We start from the raw sequence: 24,480 nt of genomic DNA, 5'->3' as shown, positions 1-24,480 counted from the left end.
TAAAGATATATTTGGGTAAATATTACCTCCCAAAATGGAGGTCTGACTATTGCGTCAAATCAGGAATAAAGTTCTGACGGGGAAATGCAGTGTTTTAAACTATAGGCCTACGAGTAGAATAAATCAGTACAAATAATGCAATCACCCTTTTAGTCATATAACCTGTCTAATTAATCCCCAAATACCAGTGAAAATACTGTGTTCTCAGTGGTAGTTACTGCCTAGAAATAACATTTTTATCTTGATTTAATGGTGGGAAGTACATTTACTCAAGTACAAATTTGTGGTACTTGCACTTTACTTGAATATCATCTTTCAATCATACTTTCTACTTCTACTCAACTACTTGTACTTCTACATGTAACTGAGTATTTTACAGCGTGGTATTTTACTCAAGAAAAGGATCTAAATACTTCCTCCACCACTGCCTCGTTTCATAAATAAATACTAATATTGAAATAATATATTAAATATATTAAATATAATGAATTGTCTTTATCATTATATTCTCTTATTCCACTATATTTCACGTTATTCCCTGCATGTGTGTGAATTGGCCGCTGTGTGTCGCTTCGGATCCACTCGTGTTCTTCCGGTATTCTCCGGTTCATCTCTTTCCTGAGACTTCATGAGAAAACGAACAGCCGAGCAGCCGTCCTCCTGCAGTCTCTCCGGAACAGCTCGCCTGGTTCTTTTGGACGTTTTCCCGTTGATTTCGCCGGTTCGGTGAACGGATTACAACAAGCTTTTTGTGCGGGTTCGTTTCGAGTTCGTACCGGACTCGGCAGCGCTCGGGACTCCACGCGCTTGGCCCCCTCGGGTTTGTTGCTCGGTCACATTCGGCTCTTGTCGTGTTCGGCGGTTAGGGGGAATGGACGAAGCGGACTCGGCCACGAAGGCGCTCGTGCTGGATGAACCGGAAGTGGGCTCGGATACCGAATCGGAGGCCGAAGTCACCACGATGGCCGTGATGGCGGACCCGGGAAACCTCGACATGGTTGCCGAGTCCATGCCGAACTCAGACGAGGCCGAGGCGGCTTATGCAGGCAAGCTAGTAGGCCTCCGCTGAGCATGGGTGGCGCTGAAACGCACAGTGTGATAATAATGATAATAATAATAATAACGGCAGTGTTGACAGCTGCACTTCGTGTTTGTAATAATAATAATAATAATAATAATAATAATAATAATAACTTTATTTATAGAGCACCTTAAAAACAGCGTTTACAAAGTGCTTTGACAGACAAAGCAGCAAAAACAAGACAATAATAACAACAACAGAAAGCTCAGTGAGACAGTAGATACGATAACAATAAACTAAGAAATAAATAAAATAATATACATGTGTATAGACTTACTAGACTTAGTAAAATAATTTAATAAAATCAACAAATACAAATAAAAATAAAACTGAAATAAAACATCGCATAAAAGCCAGTCTAAAAATGTGTTTTAAGAAGTGATTTAAACGAGAACAGACACACACACACACACACACACACACACACACACACACACACACACACACACACACACACACATGCTGAAACAAACTGATTATATGTTTAAAAATCAAACTAAAAATGAAAATGTTACGTTGTGTTTAAATTAGGTTTGATGAGCAGTTTTACTATGAAATGTTGGTACCTGTTCTGTATGTATGTATATATATATATATATATATATATATATATATATATATATATATATATATATATATATGTATATATATATGTATATATGTATATATGTATATATATATATATATATATATATATATATATATATATGTATATATATGTATATATGTATATATATATATATATATATATATATATATATATATGTATATATATATGTATATATGTATATATATATATATATATGTATATATATATGTATATATGTATATATATATATATATATATATATATATATATATATATATATATATATATAAATATATAAATAAGAGGGTTAAAAATAATTTACTCTCTCTACTCCATTTACTGATTTGAACGCGCTGCCAAATTCGGCAATGGCTAAAATAATAAAGCAACAACCTTAGTAAAATTCCAACTTTTGAGATTGTAACGTGAGTTTGTGAGGGTAGATCGTTTGTCAAGGCTCCCTCAATGATTGCCAAATAATGATGACAATGCAACATTCATTTATAATGGCAAATGTAGAATAGCTCCTGTGATTTTGATCACTTCCATTATTGCCTGTGTAGCTCTACCGCTGCCATCACAATACTGAAGTTAGCTTGTGGTAATATACTTGTATCCTAACGTATTACAGGAGTACTGCAGTAGCTATACTACAGTAGAAGTACTGCATCTGGAGGTGTATGTATGAAATGACATGTTGAGTTCTTGTCGTTGAATCAGAGGTGACGGCTGTGACGGTGGCGGACGTTCACGCCGGAGAGGACAACGTCTTCACCACGACGGTCGCCACGTCAGGAAGTCTCCCCGAACACGTGCTGGTACGTCAACACTCGCGCTACTGCACATGCTCAGTGTCGCTCTCGTGCAGGCTGTGCTTTCAGATCAGCTTCGAAATGCACTTTTCTGTTTTTTAACAGCATCTTTAAAGACTTTGTTTACTTCTGGGTAGATTAGTAGTGTAATACTGTGTCATTTATAAGCATTTCATATGTTTTTATATGTAAAAAGTAACTGTTAGTGACAAATACATGTAAAAAGTACAATATTTCCGTCTGAAATGTTGTTGAGTAGAAGTTTAAAGTATCATAAAATGGAAATAAGTACAGTTCACGTTTGTCAAAACCCCCAAAAAAGTACATTTGAGTAAAGGCATTGCTGGAAAATGAGGCCAATTTCTGGAAGCTTTAATTTAAAGAGTGCACACTGCCACCTGCTGGTGAAACAAAATAACTCCCCAGTTCACTGTGGATCAGAAGGTCAGGTCCATCATAGTAGAGTTCTAGTATGTTATATCAGGAATAAGTACCTCAACTTATTAATCACTTCTGTGCATAATTCGACTGCTGGTTTAGAGGAGTGGTCACTTCAGAGCTTGAGGGGCTCGTTCTTTAACCACAAGGTTGCCGGTCCGATCCCCGGCTCTACTGTCGAAGTGCCTTTTGAGCAAGACACTAAAGCCTCAATCGTTGTACTTTTCTGTGCCTCTTATACTGCACCATCATTACCTTCTTTTATCTAACTGTGTATACCGTGTGCGTGTGTGTGTGTGTGTGTGTGTGTGTGTGTGTGTGTGTGTGTGTGTGTGTGTGTGTGTGTGTGTGCGCATGCGTGCGTGTCACACAGAGTGGGAGGACAACCCTCCAGCTGGGAGACGGTCTCAGCACCCAGAAGGCCACCTTGATCGTGGTTCACACTGACGGCAGCATCGTGGAGGCTACTGGCCTCAAGTCTGCTGCATCAATGACATCAAGTACGTGTGTGTGTGAGAGTGTGAGAGTGTGAGAGTGTGTGTGAGAGAGAGAGAGTGTGTGTGAAAGAGAGAGAGTGTGTGTGAGAGAGAGAGAGAGTGTGTGAGAGAGAGAGAGAGAGAGAGAGAGATCGATCCACCACTCTCTCAGACTCATCCGTGTGTGTGTGTGTGTGTGTGTGTGTGTGTGTGTGTGTGTGTGTGTGTGTGTGTGTGTGTGTGTGTGTGTGTGTTTCGTCCTTCCCTCAGGCCCACAGACTCCGCCCACCCCGCTGACTCCGCCCCAGGACAAGGACTCCTGCTCCAAGTACAACTGGGACCCCTCGGTCTACAACAGCGAGCTGCCGGTCCGCTGCAGGAACACCAGCGGGGTCCTCTACAAGACCCGTCTGGGATCAGGTGACCGACGGCAGGCTTTACTCTCTGTCTCTGTTGTCGCTCTCAGCCGTGTTCCTCAAGGCTGAACCAGGTCATCTGCTCCTCCTCACCGCTGCACCGTGGACATGAGTCACTTCACTCTTTTGTGTTTGTTTTTTCAGTCTAGCGCCGTCATCATGTGCTTTTTAAATGCACTGGGAAATAATTGCTTCAGGCTACTGGAGTATTTCTAATAAATCAAATAAATGAACCAAATAAATGCAGAGGTGACATGGTGATAGCGGTGTGTGTTCGCTGTTTTATCACACCTTTTAAGTTAAGAGGATATAAAATGAGATAAGATAATCCTTTATTAGTCCAGCAGAATTCTTATTTTATTCTTATTTTAGTTCATGTACCGCTGCAACAACCACATTCATTTCTTAATCTCGGGAGTCGCCGTTAACGTTTCTCCTTCGGTCTTTTGACTTTTTGTTTTTGGTTTTAATCAAAGAACCAGACCTACGTTCTTCACGCTGTTCTACTCTGTGGTACTGTCTCCTGAGTCGTGAGGCGCTCTGACGCCGTCGTGTCTCTGTTCAGGGGGAAAAGGTCGCTGCATCAGACACAACCAGCAGTGGTTCACCCCCACCGAGTTTGAGGGTCTGGCGGGAAGAGCGAGCAGCAAAGACTGGAAGAGGAGCATCAGATACGCTGGCAGGCCTCTGCTCTGCCTCATACAGGTACTACTGCGCTGATACGTCTGTAGTACTACACTGTACTGCAGGAGTACATGCCTCTATATGACGTTACACTAATACGTCTGTAGTACTACACTGTACTGCAGGAGTACATGCCTCTATATTATGCTACACTAAGCAATTGTTTACAAGCTGCTCGTGAACACAGAGCTAAAGTATTTTGTGTGTGTGTGTGTGTGTGTGTGTGTGTGTGTGTGTGTGTGTGTGTGTGTGTGTGTGTGTGTGTGTGTGTGTGTGTGTGTGTGTGTGTGTGTGTGTGTAGGAGCGTATCCTGAACCCCCATGCTGCTTCCTGCACCTGTGCAGCCTGCTGTGATGACCTGACAGGGGTGAGTTAGCAGTGATTTTTACCCGGCCACAGAACGGGACAGAGAGTAACGGGACAGAGCGTTACGGGATAAAGCGTTACGGGACAGAGCGTTACAGGACAGAGAGAGACGGGACAGAGAGAGACGGGACAGAGCGTAACGGAACAGAGAGAGACGGGACAGAGAGTAACGGGACAGAGCGTAACGGAACAGAGAGAGACGGGACAGAGAGTAACGGGACAGAGCGTTACGGGATAGAGCGTTACGGGACAGAGCGTTACGGGACAGAGAGAGACGGGACAGAGCGTAACGGAACAGAGAGAGACGGGACAGAGAGAGACGGGACAGAGCGTTACGGGACAGAGCGTGACGGGACAGAGCGTGACGGGACAGAGAGCGTTACGGGACAGAGCGTTACGGGACAGAGAGTGACGGGACAGAGAGTTACGGGACAGAGAGTAACGGGACAGAGCGTTACGGGACAGAGAGTAACGGGACACCGCATTACGGGACACCGCATTACGGGACACAACGTACCGTAACGGAAACAAACAATGGATATCTGCTGTCATTTTTGGACACCTGTATAAACCGATAAATTGAAGGAACGATTGCATTTAATGGTTGATCATAAAAGAACAGAAGTCAGACATCAGGATGATTCAGTTTGTGTTTGTCTTCTTTCTCTTCAGTGTCCAAAGGATGGAGAGACTCTGGAAGTAGAAAACATCAGTATGGTAAATTTAATTTAGTTCTCTTCTGTAGCTGTGACCTTTGTTTTATCTACCGGGGATTTATTTAAACTGTTTTCTAGACAAAAACATATTTTATTTTTCTTATTCTTTGATCCGATAATTCTTTATTGAAATGATAGTTTCACCAGTTTTGAACAAAGTTTTTAGTTTAGGTGACATTTAACGTTTGACAACTTTGGCTTCTTTTATTTAACGAGGAGAAGTATTGGAAGAAGAACATAAACGAATGATTTCATCTCATTGTTGCTGATTTTAAAGCGTCTTGTCATGTCTCCATCAGACCGGTCCAGTCCGCCTCTTCGTCCCGTACAAGAGACGGAAGAAGGACAACGAGCCTCTGGTTGCCTCCCCGAAGAAGGAGCTCCCCGCCCCCAAAAACATTACGCTGACGCCGGGGACCACGTGTACGTCAGGTGACCTCAGCCCGACGTGTGATTGGTGGAGCCTCACCGCAGAAGAAGAGAACAGATAGTTTGTGGTTCAGGATCAGACGGTTTATGTCCGTTAAATCAGATTATTTCATAGATTCATGAGCTCACAGTCACAATATAAAGTCTGAGAGTTAAGGAGGAATATATCCATTATAAGATAAGGTGAAACCACCCGAATATTCTGGTCCCATCATCCTGTTGAAGCGCCTCTGAGTTATTTAAATGAATGAGATGTTGACACACCGACTCGTTGGTGGTCCTCTGAATAAGACGTGAGCATTCAGTGACAGTTGAACATTTAAACATTGTCTCCAGAAGTGTTTCTGGCTGTCCAAACATGTCTTGACACGTCTGTCCTCCACCAACAGTCACGGTGTCCCCGTCGGGACAGTTCACCACCTCGGGCACTTTGACATTTGAGCGCTCGCCAACGGGAGACGCGACCGCAGCCGCAGCCGCCGCCGCCTCCATCATCTCAGAGGGCTCGGCGCAGAGCGAGGTGTTCGCCAGCACAGCAGGTACCAGGTCCATGACGTCTGTCGATGTGTTTGTGTGTGTCTCAGGGTCCAGGTGGAGTTCAGATCCAACAGGGAACCGCATTCACCAAAGAAAGACAATATCTCAGTATTATGACTTCTATATTTCATAATTATGACAAGAAATCTCCTAATTATGACATGGAATCTTTAAATATTGACTAAAAACTCCTAATTATGATAAGAAATATTTAAATGTTGCCAACAAATCTCCTAATTATGACAACACATCTAGTGATAATGACAAAAATCTCATGATTATGTCAAAAAAAAATCTCATTATGACAAGAAATCTTTAAATATTGACAAAAAACTCATAATGTTGCCAAGAAATCTCATGATTAAGACAAAACATCTAGTGATAATGACAAAAATAATACATAACTATGACAACAATTGTCATCACTTTGACAAAAAAAACCCCTCATGAACAGTCGTCATGCTCTCCTTAAAGCTACCAGACTCCATTTATCTTGTCCTTGACAGGAAATGCACCATTGTGCAAAGGATTGTGGGTGTTTTGGGAGTGTGCAGGATACACACACACACACACACACATCCTTGAAGTCCTCTGAAGGAAATAATAATAATAATACATTTATTATACGTTGAAAGACTCAATCCTTGGTATCATTTTAAGCGTCCTCGACATTGTGACGGTCCTTTGACGGGATTCGATGACGCAGCGTCCGTGAAACTTTAAGGATCCTTCCTCGACTTTGAGAAGCACCCGATGAATCCTGCTGTTTGACCGACCACCAGCAGGTTCCTCGTTTTCACTCATCCTTTGAAATACCTCAACATCTGCTGCGCGTAACGGAAACTAAACCCGAACACGACTCCGTGGGTCGTCCGGGATGTTTAATTCGTCCTCCTCCTTAATCATCTGTCCCACAATCCCCTGCATCGCCGCTGACCCGCAGCCTATCCATCGTCCTGTCGGGCGTCGGGGAAGCCCGGCGGCTGCTCTCTGATTGGCTGTCGTGTTTCTGTAATGAGCTCTCGGGAGAGGTCGGCTCGTGGGACTGATCCACCAATCGGAGATCTGCCCCTCACTCCGGACGACTTCTATTATTAATGTTTTCTAAAGGTGATATTACACGCACACTGGTGATATTTCATCCGGAACTCAAACTGCCATGAATATATAAGCATCTGTTATTTAAAAATGTTGGAAACAAGTTGCTTGTTCTTGATTGGCTGGAAAGGCTGCTGATGTTGTTATCTGACTGCTGGGCACAGACACAGACACTCAGCAGCGATCCAGCTGTCAGTACTGCCTCTCTGTCCTTCACCCCGAGGTTAATGACGCACCGTGTGTGTGTGTGTGTGTGTGTGTGTGTGTGTGTGTGTGTGTGTGTGTGTGTGTGTTTGGAGATTCAGATGAGAATAAGAAGTGCCTCAATTCATAAAACCACACGACGGTCTAAAACAGTTTTTTTTTTTTTTTTTTTTTTTTAAACCAATTTCAAGACAAACATTAAAGCTGCAAGCAGCATTGATCAGGCCCTCGCATCTTCACGCATGTCGAGGGTACTGGCAGGACTCTGGTTGATGTGGCCATTCAGTTCTGTGACCGTCACACACTGCGTGCACGAGTCAGGCGCTATTTCCTGTGGTACCAGCGGCGTAGCCAGGTCATTTTGTCAGGTCTTCAGACTCGATTCAGACTAAATCTAAGCCTGTAAAGATTGACAAAAAGATCATTGTTTGTGAATGCGCTTTAGTGTAACATAACAGACTGTCAAAGTAAATGCAGGTCTCAAAACCGACTGTTTGTTTGTGCAGGTAGCTCTGACGATCATTGCTGAGTGACTCAAAGCGGGAACAGTCCAGGAGAAATGGCCGAATGTTCTCCAAACATCTCACGTTGCACATATTTAGATCAGAGAAGTCTTATTTTGTGGTGTTGTGCCCAGGAATATTTAACAAGTTCATTGTTTGGACAGCTGTCATTTTAGAATCCTGCTTACGGCCATGGTTGCCAGAAGGTGGCGCTATGAGATAATATTGGCATGCAGAAGTTCTAAAGCCATGACAGTCATCAAGCATGTCAAGTTTGGAACAGTTTTGAAAAAGTACAGTCGAGGTACAACAGCTTGATGTATGCTGGCGAACCATGTAAAATGGCCGCCACACCACATTCTCAACATTCCATGAAACCTCAAGCTTTTAATCACTAAGGTCTTTAGATTGTTCTGACCAAATTCTAAGTTGATCTGATTAATTCCCTCAGAGGAGTTCGTTAAAGTAGAGCTCAGCTTTTGCGTACGTCTCATCCGTACGTCTCATCCTCAGCTTTTGCGTACGTCTCATCCGTACGTCTCATCATCAGCTTTTGCGTACGTCTCATCCGTACGTCTCATCCTCAGCTTTTGCGTACGTCTCATCCGTACGTCTCATTCGTACGTCTCATCCGTACGTCTCATTCGTACGTCTCATCCGTACGTCTCATCCTCAGCTGTGACGTACGTCTCATCCTCAGCTTTTGCGTACGTCTCATCCGTACGTCTCATCATCAGCTTTTGCGTACGTCTCATCCGTACGTCTCATTCGTACGTCTCATCCTCAGCTGTGACGTACGTCTCATCCTCAGCTTTTGCGTACGTCTCATCCGTACGTCTCATCCTCAGCTTTTGCGTACGTCTCATCCGTACGTCTCATCCTCAGCTTTTGCGTACGTCTCATCCGTACGTCTCATCCTCAGCTTTTGCGCACGTCTCATCCGTATGTCTCATCCTCAGCTTTTGCGTACGTCTCATCCGTACGTCTCATCCCAGCTGTCGCGTACGTCTCTTCATCAGAGACATATGAGACAGCTGATTAAAAGATATCTATTAAAGGAGCCCGGTCCATTACTCGGGCTACTGAGGTGCTGTTTTCTTCCGGATCGATCTGTCTGACGCGCTGTTCTGTCAGCCTCGATTACCTCCGCGTTCACCTTTTGATTGCAGACATAATCCACCGACACGTTCACTTGGTATGAATATTAGTTATTCGTTCGTGCCGTGGTACACATACTAATTGGTGCACAGTGGAGCAAACTCATTCTTACCGCGACAGCGGTCAAAACCCTTTCCCTTTCCGGGGTCCAACACCTGATGTCAATAATTACCTAATTGCTTATATAGGTGAGCACAGGACCCAAGAACAGCGCCACCCAGTGTACATATAGAGGAAAGGCATTTGATGGAAACATTTGGCACCTACAACATCTGAGACACATGAGACAGCCGATGAAGAGATATCTGAGACATCTGATGATGAGATATATGGGACAAATAATGAAGAGACATCTGAGACATATGTGAGAGCTGATGGAGAAATATCTGAGACAACTGATGATGACAAATATGAGACTTCTCATGATGAAATATATGACACATATATGACAAATTATGAAGAGACATATTAGACATCTGATGAAGAGATATCTGAGACATCTGATGAAGAGACATCTCTTCATCAGCTCAGGTATCTCTTCATCTTCAGCTGTCTCGTACGTCTCATCCTCAGCTGTGAAGTACGTCTCATCCGTACGTCTCATCCCAGCTGTCGTGTACATCTCTTCATCAGAGACATATGAGACAGCCAATGAAGAGATATCTGAGACATCTGATGATGAGATATATGGGACAAATAATGAAGAGACATCAGAGACATCAGATATGTGAGAGCTGATGGAGAAATATCTGAAACAACTGATGATGACAATTATGAGGCTTCTCAGCTGTGACGTACGTCTCTTCCTCAGCTGTCTCGTACGTCTCTTCCTCAGCTGTCTCGTACGCCTCATCCTCAGCTGTCCAGTACGTCTCTTCCTCAGCTGTGACGTACGTCTCAGCTCCAGTTGAAGTTCCTCAATCTTCTTGTCGTACATGAGCCTCATTTCACAAACTCACAAAATTCATGATGAAGTATCATCAATCTCTTAAGGCTTTCCTCAGAAAATGTGAGGTCCATCAGATCAACTGGCTAGGAGGAGTACATCAAAGTAAAAAAAGTGTAATTTCCTTTTGCCAGTAGGTGGCGCTATGACTTTGAGAACATTTTGGTATGGAAATGTACTCAAGCCTGAAATAGCATTATGCATAGCAAATTTTGGGCAGATTGGACAATGTACCTTGGAGTTACAACAACTCCCTCTTTCATAGCGAATGGCACAAAATGTGAGCGAAGTGGGCGCACGCCACATCAAGGTCGTTCAATGAAAATTCACCATTTTGATACATTTTCATCACAAAGGTCTTGAAATTGTCCTGACCAAATTTGATGTTGATCGCATAAACTCTGTAGGAAGAGTTTGTCAAAATACAAAGCCTGAAAATGTAGTTTAATGGGAATCGCATAAAATGAACGCCACACCACAGCTACGCCATTCCATCAAACATAAAGCTTTTGATAACTTTTAATCACAAAGGTCTTTGGATTGTACTGTCCAAATATGAAGTGGCTCTGACAAAGTCCCTAGGAGGAGTTCGTTAAAGTATAGCGACTAGAAATCAAGGGGAAATTCACACAAAAATCTAAATGGTCGACTTTTGGTTAATTTTAAAGCATGGTCCCAAGAGACTTTTTTTAAGTCTCCATATGATACATGTGCCAACCAAATTTCATACATGTAGGTTAAACGAGGCGCTGGGGCTGCTTTGTTGAAAATCTGCAGGGGGCGCTATCGAGACAATTTATAACGACCAAGCCAAGAATCCACATGAGATCTTTAATTTCATCACCTACGACATATGTACAAAGTTTCATGAGTTTTTGAGTATCCCAAATCACAGAAAAATCAAAGGATAAATGTACCAGGTTAAGAGTCCGCAAGGATAAATGTACCAGGTTAAGAGTCCGCAAGGATAGATGTACCAGGTTAAGAGTCCGCAAGGAGGATCATTTAGCATAGATCAGATAAAAAAAGTTACAGAAAGGATAGAAAGTCACAATAGAAGTTTGAAAATGTGGAAGAATGAATCTGAAAGTAGGGAAAGAAAGAACGTGTGTAAAACGATGCCTAAAGTAGATAAAACAAGTGAAAAAGGAGCAGATAAAGCTTCTCAGAAGTTTTCTTCTCTCTATCACCTCACTGCAAAAGTAAAAAGGACAAATAATCCAGTATGACATTTTTCCCATAACGACCAATGGTGGATCCTGATCTCGACGCATGCCCTCCCCCACCTCCACCATATGCGGCCCCACCACCTGGTCCAGCAACACAGCAAGGCCCGTCCACACCAAGACAGCCTGACTTTGACCCATCTCCGACCAGCACTCCTGCCAGCAACCTCACAAGCACGATCTCCGCCGTCGCCAACTTCATGCAGCAGGCCGCACACGCCATGTCCCAACTAGGCAGCCCAGATAAGTCACATGAGGATCTTGGGGCAACTGAAGGCGCAGTGAGAGGTTCCTACCACTACTCGTATGACACCAGAAGTGGACAAGGACCAAGAACAGACGACGACGAGGAAAGACTTGAACTCTCATTCCTGATGGTCCAAGTGGCAGGTCCAAATGGAGCAATGATGGTCCATAGACCCTGGACTGATTGAGACATGACCGACGCCCTGGCACATCTGCCAGACCCCCAAGTATCAGGCACAAAGTTTGGTGATGAACTCGTATTCTGCCGTGAGTTTAGCCCCACTGAAGGAGAACTCAGACGCCTCCTCATGAAGAAACTTGGCCCAGCCAACTATGCCAAGGTTCAAGCAGCCTGCCAGACAGAAACGAACCAACTGGGATCACGCTGACAACGCTGCATATAGAGACATGATTACCGCACTGGTCAGACATGCTAATTATGCAGAAAAACAAGCAGCTTTGAAAACTGAGGCAAAAGAAAAACAGATGCACATGGCTCAACTGACTATGGTCCAGGCTGTTCAGAGCATGACCATGGGCCCACCACAACAACAACAGAACCAGGGGGTTCAGACTTCAACAGATGTGGCAGAGGCCGAGGCAGAAGACAAAGGGGAAGAGGTCGTGGTTTTCCAATTGCTGGAGAGAGACAAGTGTTACATGTGCCTTCAAAAAGGACATTGGGCAGCTGACTGTCCACAAAGAGATGACAGCCGTCACCAGGGGGCTGCAGGGACACTGGATGACAGACTGAACCGAGAGAAGGGGGGCTGCGGAGAGAGAGGGACACACCTTGCTTGCAGCACCAGAGAAGGGGGGTGAGAGACACACACACACACACACACACACACACACACAGACACAGAATTCTGAGATTTGGTCGAATGAAAATTAAGGTTTTAGAAAGTTACCACAAGTCATGTTGTCCTGGTAATCTGTGCAGTAATACGGATGGAGAGCTGCATAACTGTGTTGTTTTCTCTTGAACAGGAAATGCTGCAACAGTTGTAGCTCACAAACTTATGTATGGATGAGCCCAGACAATTGCCACGTGGTCTCTTCCATTGTTACGCTAAATTAGCTCAATGCAGAGATTTTTTAATTTTATTGTAATTTCTTATTTTATTGTAAAGATAGATCCACATTTAGTACAGTTTTTAGTATATGTGCTATCCACAATTGGTATAGTATAAATGTGTTAGCACAGGTTACACCTCTTTATACTCTATCAAATTTTCATGAGAACATGATGAAGTGGTGTCTGGCCCTCTTCCTCATCACCTCTCAGCACAGACAGCAGAACTGGTTGCACTCACTGAGACAACAGGTAAAAGCTGCCTTGGATGACGATGGAACACCCAGAACTGTGTGGCCCCAGAGGCACAATGTGTTGTCTACTGTTTTTAGCATGTAAATTGTAGTACCTATTCTGCTTACACATCATGATGACACCCATGTATAAGGAATGATCCGTTTCCCTCCACAGCTTTGTACTTATCTCAGTAATGCTACACAAGAACAGTTAAAAATGCTCTTCAAATGTACTAGCCTCATAAATTGTTAATGCAGATGTTCCAAGTGGACACGAGTGTATTTGATATACTTATGAGTGATCTATTTGATAATGATCAAAACGGGGGATTGTGATAGAAAATTTAGTTGTGCTAGTACATTTCTACTGTGATTTAGTTTATGTGCCTTACTCACTAACAAAACTATATATGTGACATGATTGTGTAAGGAGAGTGGTAACAGGACCATATGGGGTATCTCAGGCCAGAGAATAAATAATTTAAAGACAAACTTCTTTCCTCAATGTTTCTTGTTTCAGTATTCAGTATTTATTGGACTCACACGGTACTATTGAATAGTTTTTCTTCCACCGCAGGGACTAAGTGGGGTCCCAGTCTGTGGCGAACACAGGACACATGATAGCCAAGGATCGAACCGCCAACCCTGCGGTTAGTGGACGACCCTCTCTAGCCTATGTGACACGGTCAACCTGTTGGAGGCCCACTGTCGCGGGACTAAGTTGGGTCCCAGTCTATGGCGAACACAGGACGCATGATAGCCAAGGATCGAACCGCCAACCCTGCGGTTAGTGGACGACCCTCTCTAGCCTATGTGACACGGTCAACCTGTTGGAGGCCCACTGTCGCGGGACTAAGTTGGGTCCCAGTCTGTGGCGAACACAGGACACATGGTAGCCAAGGATCGAACCGCCAACCCTGCGGTTAGTGGACGACCCTCTCTAGCCCATGGGACACGGTCAACCTGTTGGAGGCCCACTGTCGCGGGACTAAATTGGGTCCCAGTCTGTGGCGAACACAGGACACATGGTACTCAAGGATCGAACCGCCAACCCTGCGGTTAGTGGACGACCCTCTCTAGCCCATGTGACACGGTCAACCTGTTGGAGGCCCACTATCGCGGGACTAAATTGGGTCCCAGTCTGTGGCGAACACAGGACACATGGTAGCCAAGGATCGAAATGCCAACCCTGCGGTTAGTGGACGACCCTCTCTAGCCCATGTGACACGGTCAACCTGTTGGAGGCCCACTGTCGCGGTACTAAATTGGGTCCCAGTCTGTGGCGAACACAGGACACATGGTACTCAAGGATCGAACCGCCAACCCTGCGGTTAGTGGACGACCCTCTCTAGCCCAAGTGACAGGATCAACCTGTTGGAGGCCCACTGTCGCGGGACTAAGTGGGGTCCCAGTCTATGGCGAACACAGGACGCATGATAGCCAAGGATCGAAATGCCAACCCTGCGGTTAGTGGACGACCCTCTCTAGCCCATGTGACACGGCCAACCTGTTGGAGGCCCACTGTCGCGGGACTAAATTGGGTCCCAGTCTGTGGCGAACACAGGACACATGGTAGCCAAGAATCGAACCGCCAACCCTGCAGTTAGTGGACGACCCTCTCTAGCCCATGTGACACGGTCAACCTGTTGGAGGCCCACTGTCGCGGGACTAAATTGGGTCCCAGTCTGTGGCGAACACAGGACACATGGTACTCAAGGATCGAACCGCCAACCCTGCGGTTAGTGGACGACCCTCTCTAGCCCATGTGACACGGTCAACCTGTTGGAGGCCCACTGTCGCGGGACTAAGTGGGGTCCCAGTCTATGGCGAACACAGGACGCATGATAGCCAAGGATCGAACCGCCAACCCTGCGGTTAGTGGACGACCCTCTCCAGCCTATGTGACACGGTCAACCTGTTGGAGGCCCACTGTCGCGGGACTAAGTTGGGTCCCAGTCTGTGGCGAACACAGGACACATGGTAGCCAAGGATCGAACCGCCAACCCTGCGGTTAGTGGACGACCCTCTCTAGCCCATGGGACACGGTCAACCTGTTGGAGGCCCACTGTCGCGGGACTAAATTGGGTCCCAGTCTGTGGCGAACACAGGACACATGGTACTCAAGGATCGAACCGCCAACCCTGCGGTTAGTGGACGACCCTCTCTAGCCCATGTGACACGGTCAACCTGTTGGAGGCCCACTATCGCGGGACTAAATTGGGTCCCAGTCTGTGGCGAACACAGGACACATGGTAGCCAAGGATCGAAATGCCAACCCTGCGGTTAGTGGACGACCCTCTCTAGCCCATGTGACACGGTCAACCTGTTGGAGGCCCACTGTCGCGGTACTAAATTGGGTCCCAGTCTGTGGCGAACACAGGACGCATGGTAGCCAAGGATCGAACCGCCAACCCTGCGGTTAGTGGACGACCCTCTCTAGCCCATGTGACACGGTCAACCTGTTGGAGGCCCACTGTCGCGGGACTAGGTGGGGTCCCAGTCTATGGCGAACACAGGACGCATGATAGCCAAGGATCGAAATGCCAACCCTGCGGTTAGTGGATGACCCTCTCTAGCCCATGTGACACGGTCAACCTGTTGGAGGCCCACTGTCACGGGACTAAATTGGGTCCCAGTCTGTGGCGAACACAGGACGCATGGTAGCCAAGGATCGAACCGCCAACCCTGCGGTTAGTGGACGACCCTCTCTAGCCTATGTGACACGGTCAACCTGTTGGAGGCACATTGTCGCGGGACTAAATTGGGTCCCAGTCTGTGGCGAACACAGGACACATGGTACTCAAGGATCGAACCGCCAACCCTGCGGTTAATGGACGACCCTCTCTAGCCCATGTGACACGGTCAACCTATTGGAGGCCCACTGTCGCGGGACTACGTTGGGTCCCAGTCTGTGGCGAACACAGGACACATGGTAGCCAAGGATCGAACCGCCAACCCTGCGGTTAGTGGACGACCCTCTCTAGCCCATGTGACACGGTCAACCTGTTGGAGGCCCACTGTCGCGGGACTAGGTGGGGTCCCAGTCTATGGCGAACACAGGACGCATGATAGCCAAGGATCGAAATGCCAACCCTGCGGTTAGTGGATGACCCTCTCTAGCCCATGTGACACGGTCAACCTGTTGGAGGCCCACTGTCACGGGACTAAATTGGGTCCCAGTCTGTGGCGAACACAGGACGCATGGTAGCCAAGGATCGAACCGCCAACCCTGCGGTTAGTGGACGACCCTCTCTAGCCTATGTGACACGGTCAACCTGTTGGAGGCACATTGTCGCGGGACTAAATTGGGTCCCAGTCTGTGGCGAACACAGGACACATGGTACTCAAGGATCGAACCGCCAACCCTGCGGTTAATGGACGACCCTCTCTAGCCCATGTGACACGGTCAACCTATTGGAGGCCCACTGTCGCGGGACTACGTTGGGTCCCAGTCTGTGGCGAACACAGGACACATGGTAGCCAAGAATCGAATCGCCAACCCTGCCGTTAGTGGACGACCCTCTCTAGTCCATGTGACAGGATCAACCTGTTGGAGGCCCACTGTTGCGGGACTAAGTGGGGTCCCAGTCTGTGGCGAACACAGGACACATGGTACTCAAGGGTCGAACCGCCAACCCTGCGATTAGTGGACGACCCTCTCTAGCCTATGTGACAGGATCAACCTGTTGGAGGCCCACTGTCGCGGGACTAAATTGGGTCCCAGTCTGTGGCGAACACAGGACACATGGTAGCCAAGGATTGAACCGCCAACCCTGCGGTTAGTGGACGACCCTCTCCAGCCCATGTGACACGGTCAACCTGTTGGAGGCCCACTATCGCGGGACTAAATTGGGTCCCAGTCTGTGGCGAACACAGGACACATGGTAGCCAAGGATCGAAATGCCAACCCTGCGGTTAGTGGACGACCCTCTCTAGCCCATGGGACACGGCCAACGTGTTGGAGGCCCACTGTGACACGGTCAACCTGTTGGAGGCCCACTGTCGCGGGCCTAATTTGGGTCCCAGTCTATGGCGAACACAGGACACATGGTAGCCAAGGATCGAACCGCCAACCCTGCGGTTAGTGGACGACCCTCTCTAGCCCATGGGACACGGCCAACGTGTTGGAGGCCCACTGTCGCGGGACTAAGTTGGGTCCCAGTCTGTGGCGAACACAGGACACATGGTAGCCAAGGATCGAACCGCCAACCTTGCGGTTAGTGGACGACCCTCTCTAGCCCATGGGACACGGCCAACGTGTTGGAGGCCCACTGTCGCGGGACTAAGTTGGGTCCCAGTCTGTGGTGAACACAGGACACATGGTAGCCAAGGATCGAACCGCCAACCTTGCGGTTAGACCCTCTCAGCTTTTGCGTACGTCTCATCCGTACGTCTCATCCCAGCTGTCGCGTACGTCTCACACGTACGTCTCATCCCAGCTGTCACGTACATTTCACATGTACGTCTCATCCCAGCTGTCGCGTACGTCTCACACGTACGTCTCATCCCAGCTGTCACGTACGTCTCATCCCAGCTGTCACGTACATTTCACATGTACGTCTCATCCCAGCTGTCGCGTACGTCTCACACATACGTCTCTTCCCAGCTGTCGCGTACGTCTCACACGTACGTCTCATCCCAGCTGTCGCGTACGTCTCACACGTACGTCTCATCCCAGCTGTCGCGTACGTCTCACACGTACGTCTCATCCCAGCTGTCGCGTACGTCTCACACGTACGTCTCATCACAGCTGTCGCGTACGTCTCACACATACGTCTCTTCCCAGCTGTCGCGTACGTCTCACACGTACGTCTCTTCCCAGCTGTCGCGTACGTCTCTTCATCAGAAACATATGAGACATATGAGACAGCTGATTAAAAGATATATGAGACAGCCGGTGAATAGATATCTGAGACAGCCGGTGAAGAGATATCTGAGACATCTGATGAAGAGATGTATGAGACATGTGATGATGATATATATGGGACAAATAATGAAGAGACATCTGAGACATATGTGAGAGCTTGTGGAGAAATATCTGAGACAACTGATGATGACAAATATGAGACTTCTCATGATGAAATATATGACACATATATGACAAATTATGAAGAGACATATTAGACATCTGATGAAGAGATATCTGAGACATCTGATGAAGAGACATCTCTTCATCTGCTCAGGTATCTCTTCATCCTCAGCTGTCTCGTACGTCTCATCCTCGGCCGTGAGGTACATCTCATCGTCGGCCGTGAGGTACATCTCATCGTCGGCCGTGAGGTACATCTCATCGTCGGCCGTGAGGTACATCTCATCGTCGGCCGTGAGGTACATCTCATCGTCGGCCGTGAGGTACATCTCATCCTCGGCCGTGAGGTACAGCTCATCCTCGGCCGTGAGGTACAGCTCATCCTCGGCCGTGAGGTACATCTCATCGTCGGCCGTGAGGTACATCTCATCGTCGGCCGTGAGGTACATCTCATCGTCGGCCGTGAGGTACATCTCATCCTCGGCCGTGAGGTACATCTCATCCTCGGCCGTGAGGTACATCTCATCCTCGGCCGTGAGGTACATCTCATCCTCGGCCGTGAAGTACATCTCATCCTCGGCCGTGAAGTACATCTCATCCTCGGAAGTGAAGTACATCTCATCCTCGGAAGTGAAGTACATCTCATCCTCGGCCGTGAAGTAGATCTCATCCTCGGCCGTGAAGTACATCTCATCCTCGGCCGTGAAGTACATCTCATCCTCGGCCGTGAAGTACATCTCATCCTCGGCCGTGAAGTACATCTCATCCTCTGCCGTGAAGTACATCTCATCCTCTGCCGTGAAGTACATCTCATCCTCGGCCGTGAAGTACATCTCATCCTCGGCCGTGAAGTACATCTCATCCTCGGCCGTGAAGTACATCTTATCCTCAACTGATTGCGAAAGAGCGGAGTAACAATATTGTTGAGACATAATTAATAATTAATAGTTGGTGTGTACAGTCTGTTAATGAACCAGTCAATGCCTGTGTGACTCGCATCAAAGCCGTGTGGACACATCAAAGCTGTGTGGACACATCAAAGCTGTGTGGACACATCAAAGCCGTGTGTGACAAGCGGCGTTTATACGTTGCCATGACAACACCGGAAGTTGATTTAAACGCGATTTGTATGCTTATGAAGCAGTTTATTTGTGTCAGTTATAATACCTTACGTTCACTGTGATTTCGGAAACCTTGTGTTAAACTCCTAACTGTTTCGCCTTTGTTTTACTTGCGACGATAAACGAGCTTTTATTGTTGTGGAGCGGAGCTCCGAAAGACGAGCGATGGCGGGTGAAAACGGCGGAAAGCTATTATTTCCCCGTGTGTTATATAATTATATCATACTGTGTTTACTGAACTACACATGACTTATTGTGCCACACACATCTCCTCCATTGTATTCGGGTGAAGGGTCCTTTGTTATATTAAATTCATTGTTCGGTCAGAAGTTTGCGTGAAAGTGCGTAACGTTAACGTCAGTGGGTACATCCCAAGTCTCTTAATTGCATCCCCGTTTCCCTCACTTGGGTCCTTTCCTTGCGCTTTAGTCACTCCCACCAGGAATGCATGGAGGAAACCATGCGAGGAGAGAGGAACGAGGAATTATGTTTTAAGACACACGAGACGTCCTTTCCTCTGAAGCGTCACATGAAGCGACGTCTGTTTCTGATGACAGCGGCCTCTGATCCAGCTGTGATCAGCTGTATTAATTTATATATTAAGGAAGGAAGTGGTGTGTGTGTGTGTGTGTGTGTGTGTGTGTGTGTGTGTGTGTGTGTGTGTGTGTGTGTGTGTGTTTTCTGCTGCGTTCCTGCTTGTTTGCATATTCTGGTCAACATCCCTCGTCTTCACGTAGCGCTGCAGCTGGAGTTTTCTTCTTTTTTTCTGCTCAATCCACTCCATAGAAGTTAAATGTTTCCATTTCGTAGCGGCTTATATCAGCTAACTTTGTTCCTTTACAGTCTGTAACCTGTCCCGTGTTGACTTAATCTTTTATTTCAAATACCACATCAGAACAGAAGCTAAATAGTGCACAGGGAAATGTTCTTTCAGTCTCTAAATAGATTCATATTTTTAGTTATTTATAAATCACAAACTCCATCTCTTATCTGGTATCACGTTCTCAAATGTGAGGATATTTTTTTGTTGCTTTAAATTATATATTTTTAGGTTTTTGGACTATTGGTCAGACAAAACTACACAGAACACGTCACCTGTAGTTCCTTATTGTGAAGCAATAAAGTGTTGAAGTGAAGTTGGTGCTTTGTGTCTACAAAACATCTTCCAATACAATTAAAGTGTATTATAATAATCATAATTAGTGTTATCACAGTGTTCTCGTGTCCTTCATCTCTCTCTCTCTTCTTCTTCTCTCTCTCAGTGCTGACGGCGTTGCCGGCGCTGGCCGTGACCCCTCAGCCGGTTCAGGCCAAGATGGCGGTGACGGTGTCGGCGGCGGCGTCTCCGTCGGCGGCGCTGGTGAGCGGGCTGGAGGTGGAGCCCGTCGGAGGGGCGGGGCCGGCGGTCAGCGAGGCGCAGAGGAACACCTGGCTGGACCTGGAGGACGTGGCCAACACGCTGATGAGCAACGTCCTGCAGCTGAAGGCTCTCATCGAACAGGCCAAAAACACTGCCGGGGTCAAGAGTCAGGGAGGCAGGAAGGAGGTGAGGACACACACACACACACACACACACACACACACACACACACACGCTGACATACTCCTGTGTCTCTTTGATCCAGCTTAACACTATGAAGCTGTATGAAAAAGCAATGGACACACGTCATATTTTATTGACGTGTCTTTGAAATGAGAACCCCTCTCTCCTCGAGTCTCTTCCTCGCCTCCTTTGCTTGCGTCTCCCCTGGACGCGACTAGAACGTAAGGAGAGGAGTGAAGGAAAGGATTCCAGGAGCCACAAAAACTGGGGAAATGATAAAGACTTCAGTTCTAGATCAGTAGCTTTAACCGGAAATACGCATGAGGATTATATATATATAAATGATGATGATTGAGTTTGTGTGTGTGTGTGTGTGTGTGTGTGTGTGTGTGTGTGTGTGTGTGTGTGTGTGTGTGTGTGTGTGTGTGTGTGTGTGTGTGTGTTCGTGTGTGTGTGTGTTCGTGTGTGTGTGTGTTCTCAGTGTGGTCTCACTCAGTCTTTTCAGAACCAGATCACGTTTCAGCAGCCGGACGACTCGGAGACCAAGAGGAGCTCTGACATCACCGAGATCATCATCAATGTATGACACACACACACACACACACACACACACACATCCTACAAATACAAGCTAATTTTACTGTAATCTTGATTGAAGACTTGAAACTAGAGATTGAGACCATAAACTCATGTTTACAATGTTTACTGAGGGAATAAATCAAGAGAGAAGTAGAGTCATTTTAGACTAGACTTCTATACAACCAGAGGAGTCGCCCGTGAGATGATGGAGGACTGAAAATAAGACACAGCAGAGGGATGTGAAGTCGTCGCCATATTTACTCTAACCTCTTTAAAAACAGCTCGTTACCTGTTGGTGTCTCCTGTGTCTTCTTCACGTGTTCCTAACGTGTTCACCTCCAGCAGATGTGTGTGAACTGCGGCCGGGTGGCGATGAGCGAGTGTACGGGCTGTCACAAGGTCAACTACTGCTCCGCCTTCTGCCAGAGGAAGGTAAGACTCACCTGAGGGACTGAGCATCTTTTAATTTAACCTCGTGTTCTTCACTTCAAGAGGCCAAAACGTGTAGCGCTGATAAAATAATGCACAGAAATAAACACAAGTGTGATTCTCAAACAATCTGACAGACGTCGATTTGTTTATGAACTCGTATAGAAGAAGATACATGCAGTATTTTGTATATTTCCTTCACAAGCAGACATTACATTAGCTCTGTTTATTAGCTATTAGCAGCAGTTAGCTGTTCAGAGACTTTACATAGTCTTGTTTTGTAAATAGCTTCATCTCATAATATGAATGAATACAATCTGTAGAGAATCACAGCTTGTTTTTTTGTTGTTTTTTTCCCCCACCGCAGGACTGGAAGGAGCATCAGCACACCTGCTGTCAATCATCAGGGGGCGTGTCTGTCCAGGAGGAGGAGCCAATCATGGACATGGACAAAGTGAAATGAAGGTGGTGTGTCGGACAGGAAGTCCTTATGTGGTGCAAAGAGGAGCGGAGTCTGTTCCAAAGGCTTAAAATCTCCTCACTGGAGCTTTTATTGTGACAGGATCAGACAGGAAACGACTCCTGAGAGATGACCTCATCGTATAAACTTAAATTAGTGTTTGTAGAGAGAGAAGTGGGAGTTTCACGACCAGTAGCTGTTTAATAAAGCAAGACAAGATGGTTTAGGGCTTTAACTAAATATTATTTTTGTATTATCAATTGATCTGTCAACATTTTCTTAGTTAATTATTGTATTAATAACCCTGATTATGTTTTTTTACATTTAATTTATTATATTTTATTTTATTATGTTTTTCGCTGCCGTTTTTACTCATTTGAATTGAACTGTCCTGGTTAATAAAGGTCAGTAGAATTATAGTAAAAATACTATTAAATTGGACAATATTTAAAGCTGATTTATTGTTTTTTATCAGTCAGATCTTAAAGGTTTTCTTTGTTCTTCCACTTCAAAAACACGTTTTTTTATTAACTGAAAGTTTCTGCTGAGAACCCCGAAGACCCCAAAAATATAGTTTGTTGATATTATTTTGTGTATTCAAGATTTATAAAAAAAGGATCTTCTCTTAGGATTTTGAAGCTCTGTAGCTTTTCTCTTTTTTTACTTGTGATTCAAGCTTAAGGAGCTCTTGAAAGACAGAAATTAAAGCTTATGTATAGATATATCTATCTATAATATATGGCTGGAAAGTGTGGCTGTCCATATACTTTTGATCTTGTGTATCCGGTTTGTCAAGAGTCATTTTTTATTTTTTATTATGACTCGTTTCCCCTCCGGTGAACCTGAACAAATAAAAAAGCAATTTAGTAAATAAAGTGTTTTCTACAATATCTTTCAGATCATTAATGAGCTTCTCCATTGATTTATTATCATTACAAACGGGACATTAAATCTTCTATTATTCTATATATTATTCTATATAGTAACTTCTGTCTTCATTCACCTCCTCAGATGTTCATTTAATATTAATGAAATTCAGATTTCAGGTGTTCTTTTATTTTTTGTTATTATCTGCTTTTATATTGAGTTTAGCTGCTGAAGACGGAGTTTAATTTTTAATATCTCTGACAGGATGACATTTGATTCTTTCTGTGTCTCCGTCCCAGCGGCGCTCAGGTGTCTGCCCCCCCTCCCACAGGACCACACATGTCCTACATTAACGTCTTACACCAACAGTCCTTGTAGACACTGATGGAGGACTAAATCTGAGGCTGTGTGGACATTATGTTTGAGTTTAAATACTTATTTTAGTATGGAATTCTTTCGTTTTGTTCCTCAGACTGCTGAAGTCTCATTTTCCGATGAACTTTGTAATAATAAAAGTAACATCATCATAATAAGTAATAATACGAGCTGTGGGTTTCCCCCAACTCTTCAACTGGAAGCACGTTGAGGATCTCATTTTAAGTATAATTTTGAGGTACATAGTGTCTCTTTTTGATTCCCCAGAATTTACTTAATATTACTTAATGTTTCAGATTCAGATTATTAATACAAAATATAATCAACAAATAAAAGATGCTGTATTATAGATTCCTGTAAGATGCCCGTTATCAGTTGACACAATTTATAATGCAGTAATATTATATTTTTTTATTCTGAAATGAGCCGTTCTGCATGAGTACTTTTACTTTTAGTGCTTTAGGTACATTTTTGATTCTGATACTTTTGTACTTTTTACTTGAAGGCCGGCTTGTTCATCATCTTCAAAAACATCGTAAATATTTTTGTTGAGATTTTCATTACATCCTGACAACATTCAATGAATCAAATGCTCTGAAAATGTTTTCTCTTTTACACCAATTTTATCAACAAAGGTTACTGTTTACCATATGTGTGTATATTTTAGTTTTTTTTTGTTTTTTTGGATATCAGTTAATTCATATTTTTATATTTGTATTCTACTTCAATCAATTTAAAACTGATTGGAATTTCCAATTTACTGTGTATTTATTCTTTCCTGTAAAATATATTAACTGTCCACACAAAGATATTGTACATTTCATATCTGCAGCATCAGCGT

The 24,480-nt window shown here is 45.2% G+C and overlaps 1 protein-coding gene across 1 annotated transcript; it reads left to right on the top strand.

Moving 5' to 3' along the window:
- The first annotated feature begins 636 nt into the window (after positions 1–636).
- On the top strand, positions 637–23,285 carry deaf1 (DEAF1 transcription factor). Its single transcript, XM_068728959.1, has 13 exons — positions 637–1,046; positions 2,391–2,488; positions 3,294–3,420; positions 3,667–3,816; positions 4,378–4,517; positions 4,798–4,863; positions 5,535–5,579; positions 5,878–6,001; positions 6,397–6,546; positions 20,649–20,932; positions 21,411–21,509; positions 21,851–21,940; positions 22,305–23,285. Exons 1-13 carry the CDS (start codon positions 872–874, stop codon positions 22,398–22,400), a joined length of 1,644 nt encoding a protein of 547 aa, XP_068585060.1. The 5' UTR covers positions 637–871; the 3' UTR covers positions 22,401–23,285.
- The last annotated feature ends 1,195 nt before the right edge of the window (positions 23,286–24,480 follow it).

This window comes from Cebidichthys violaceus, unplaced genomic scaffold, assembly GCF_023349555.1.
Source record: "Cebidichthys violaceus isolate CVI_PGR_0920_01 unplaced genomic scaffold, fCebVio1.0.p SCAF_100, whole genome shotgun sequence".
NCBI lineage: Eukaryota > Metazoa > Chordata > Actinopteri > Perciformes > Stichaeidae > Cebidichthys > Cebidichthys violaceus.
Note: the sequence above shows the minus strand (reverse complement) of the source record. Positions and strands in the feature narration are given on the sequence as shown.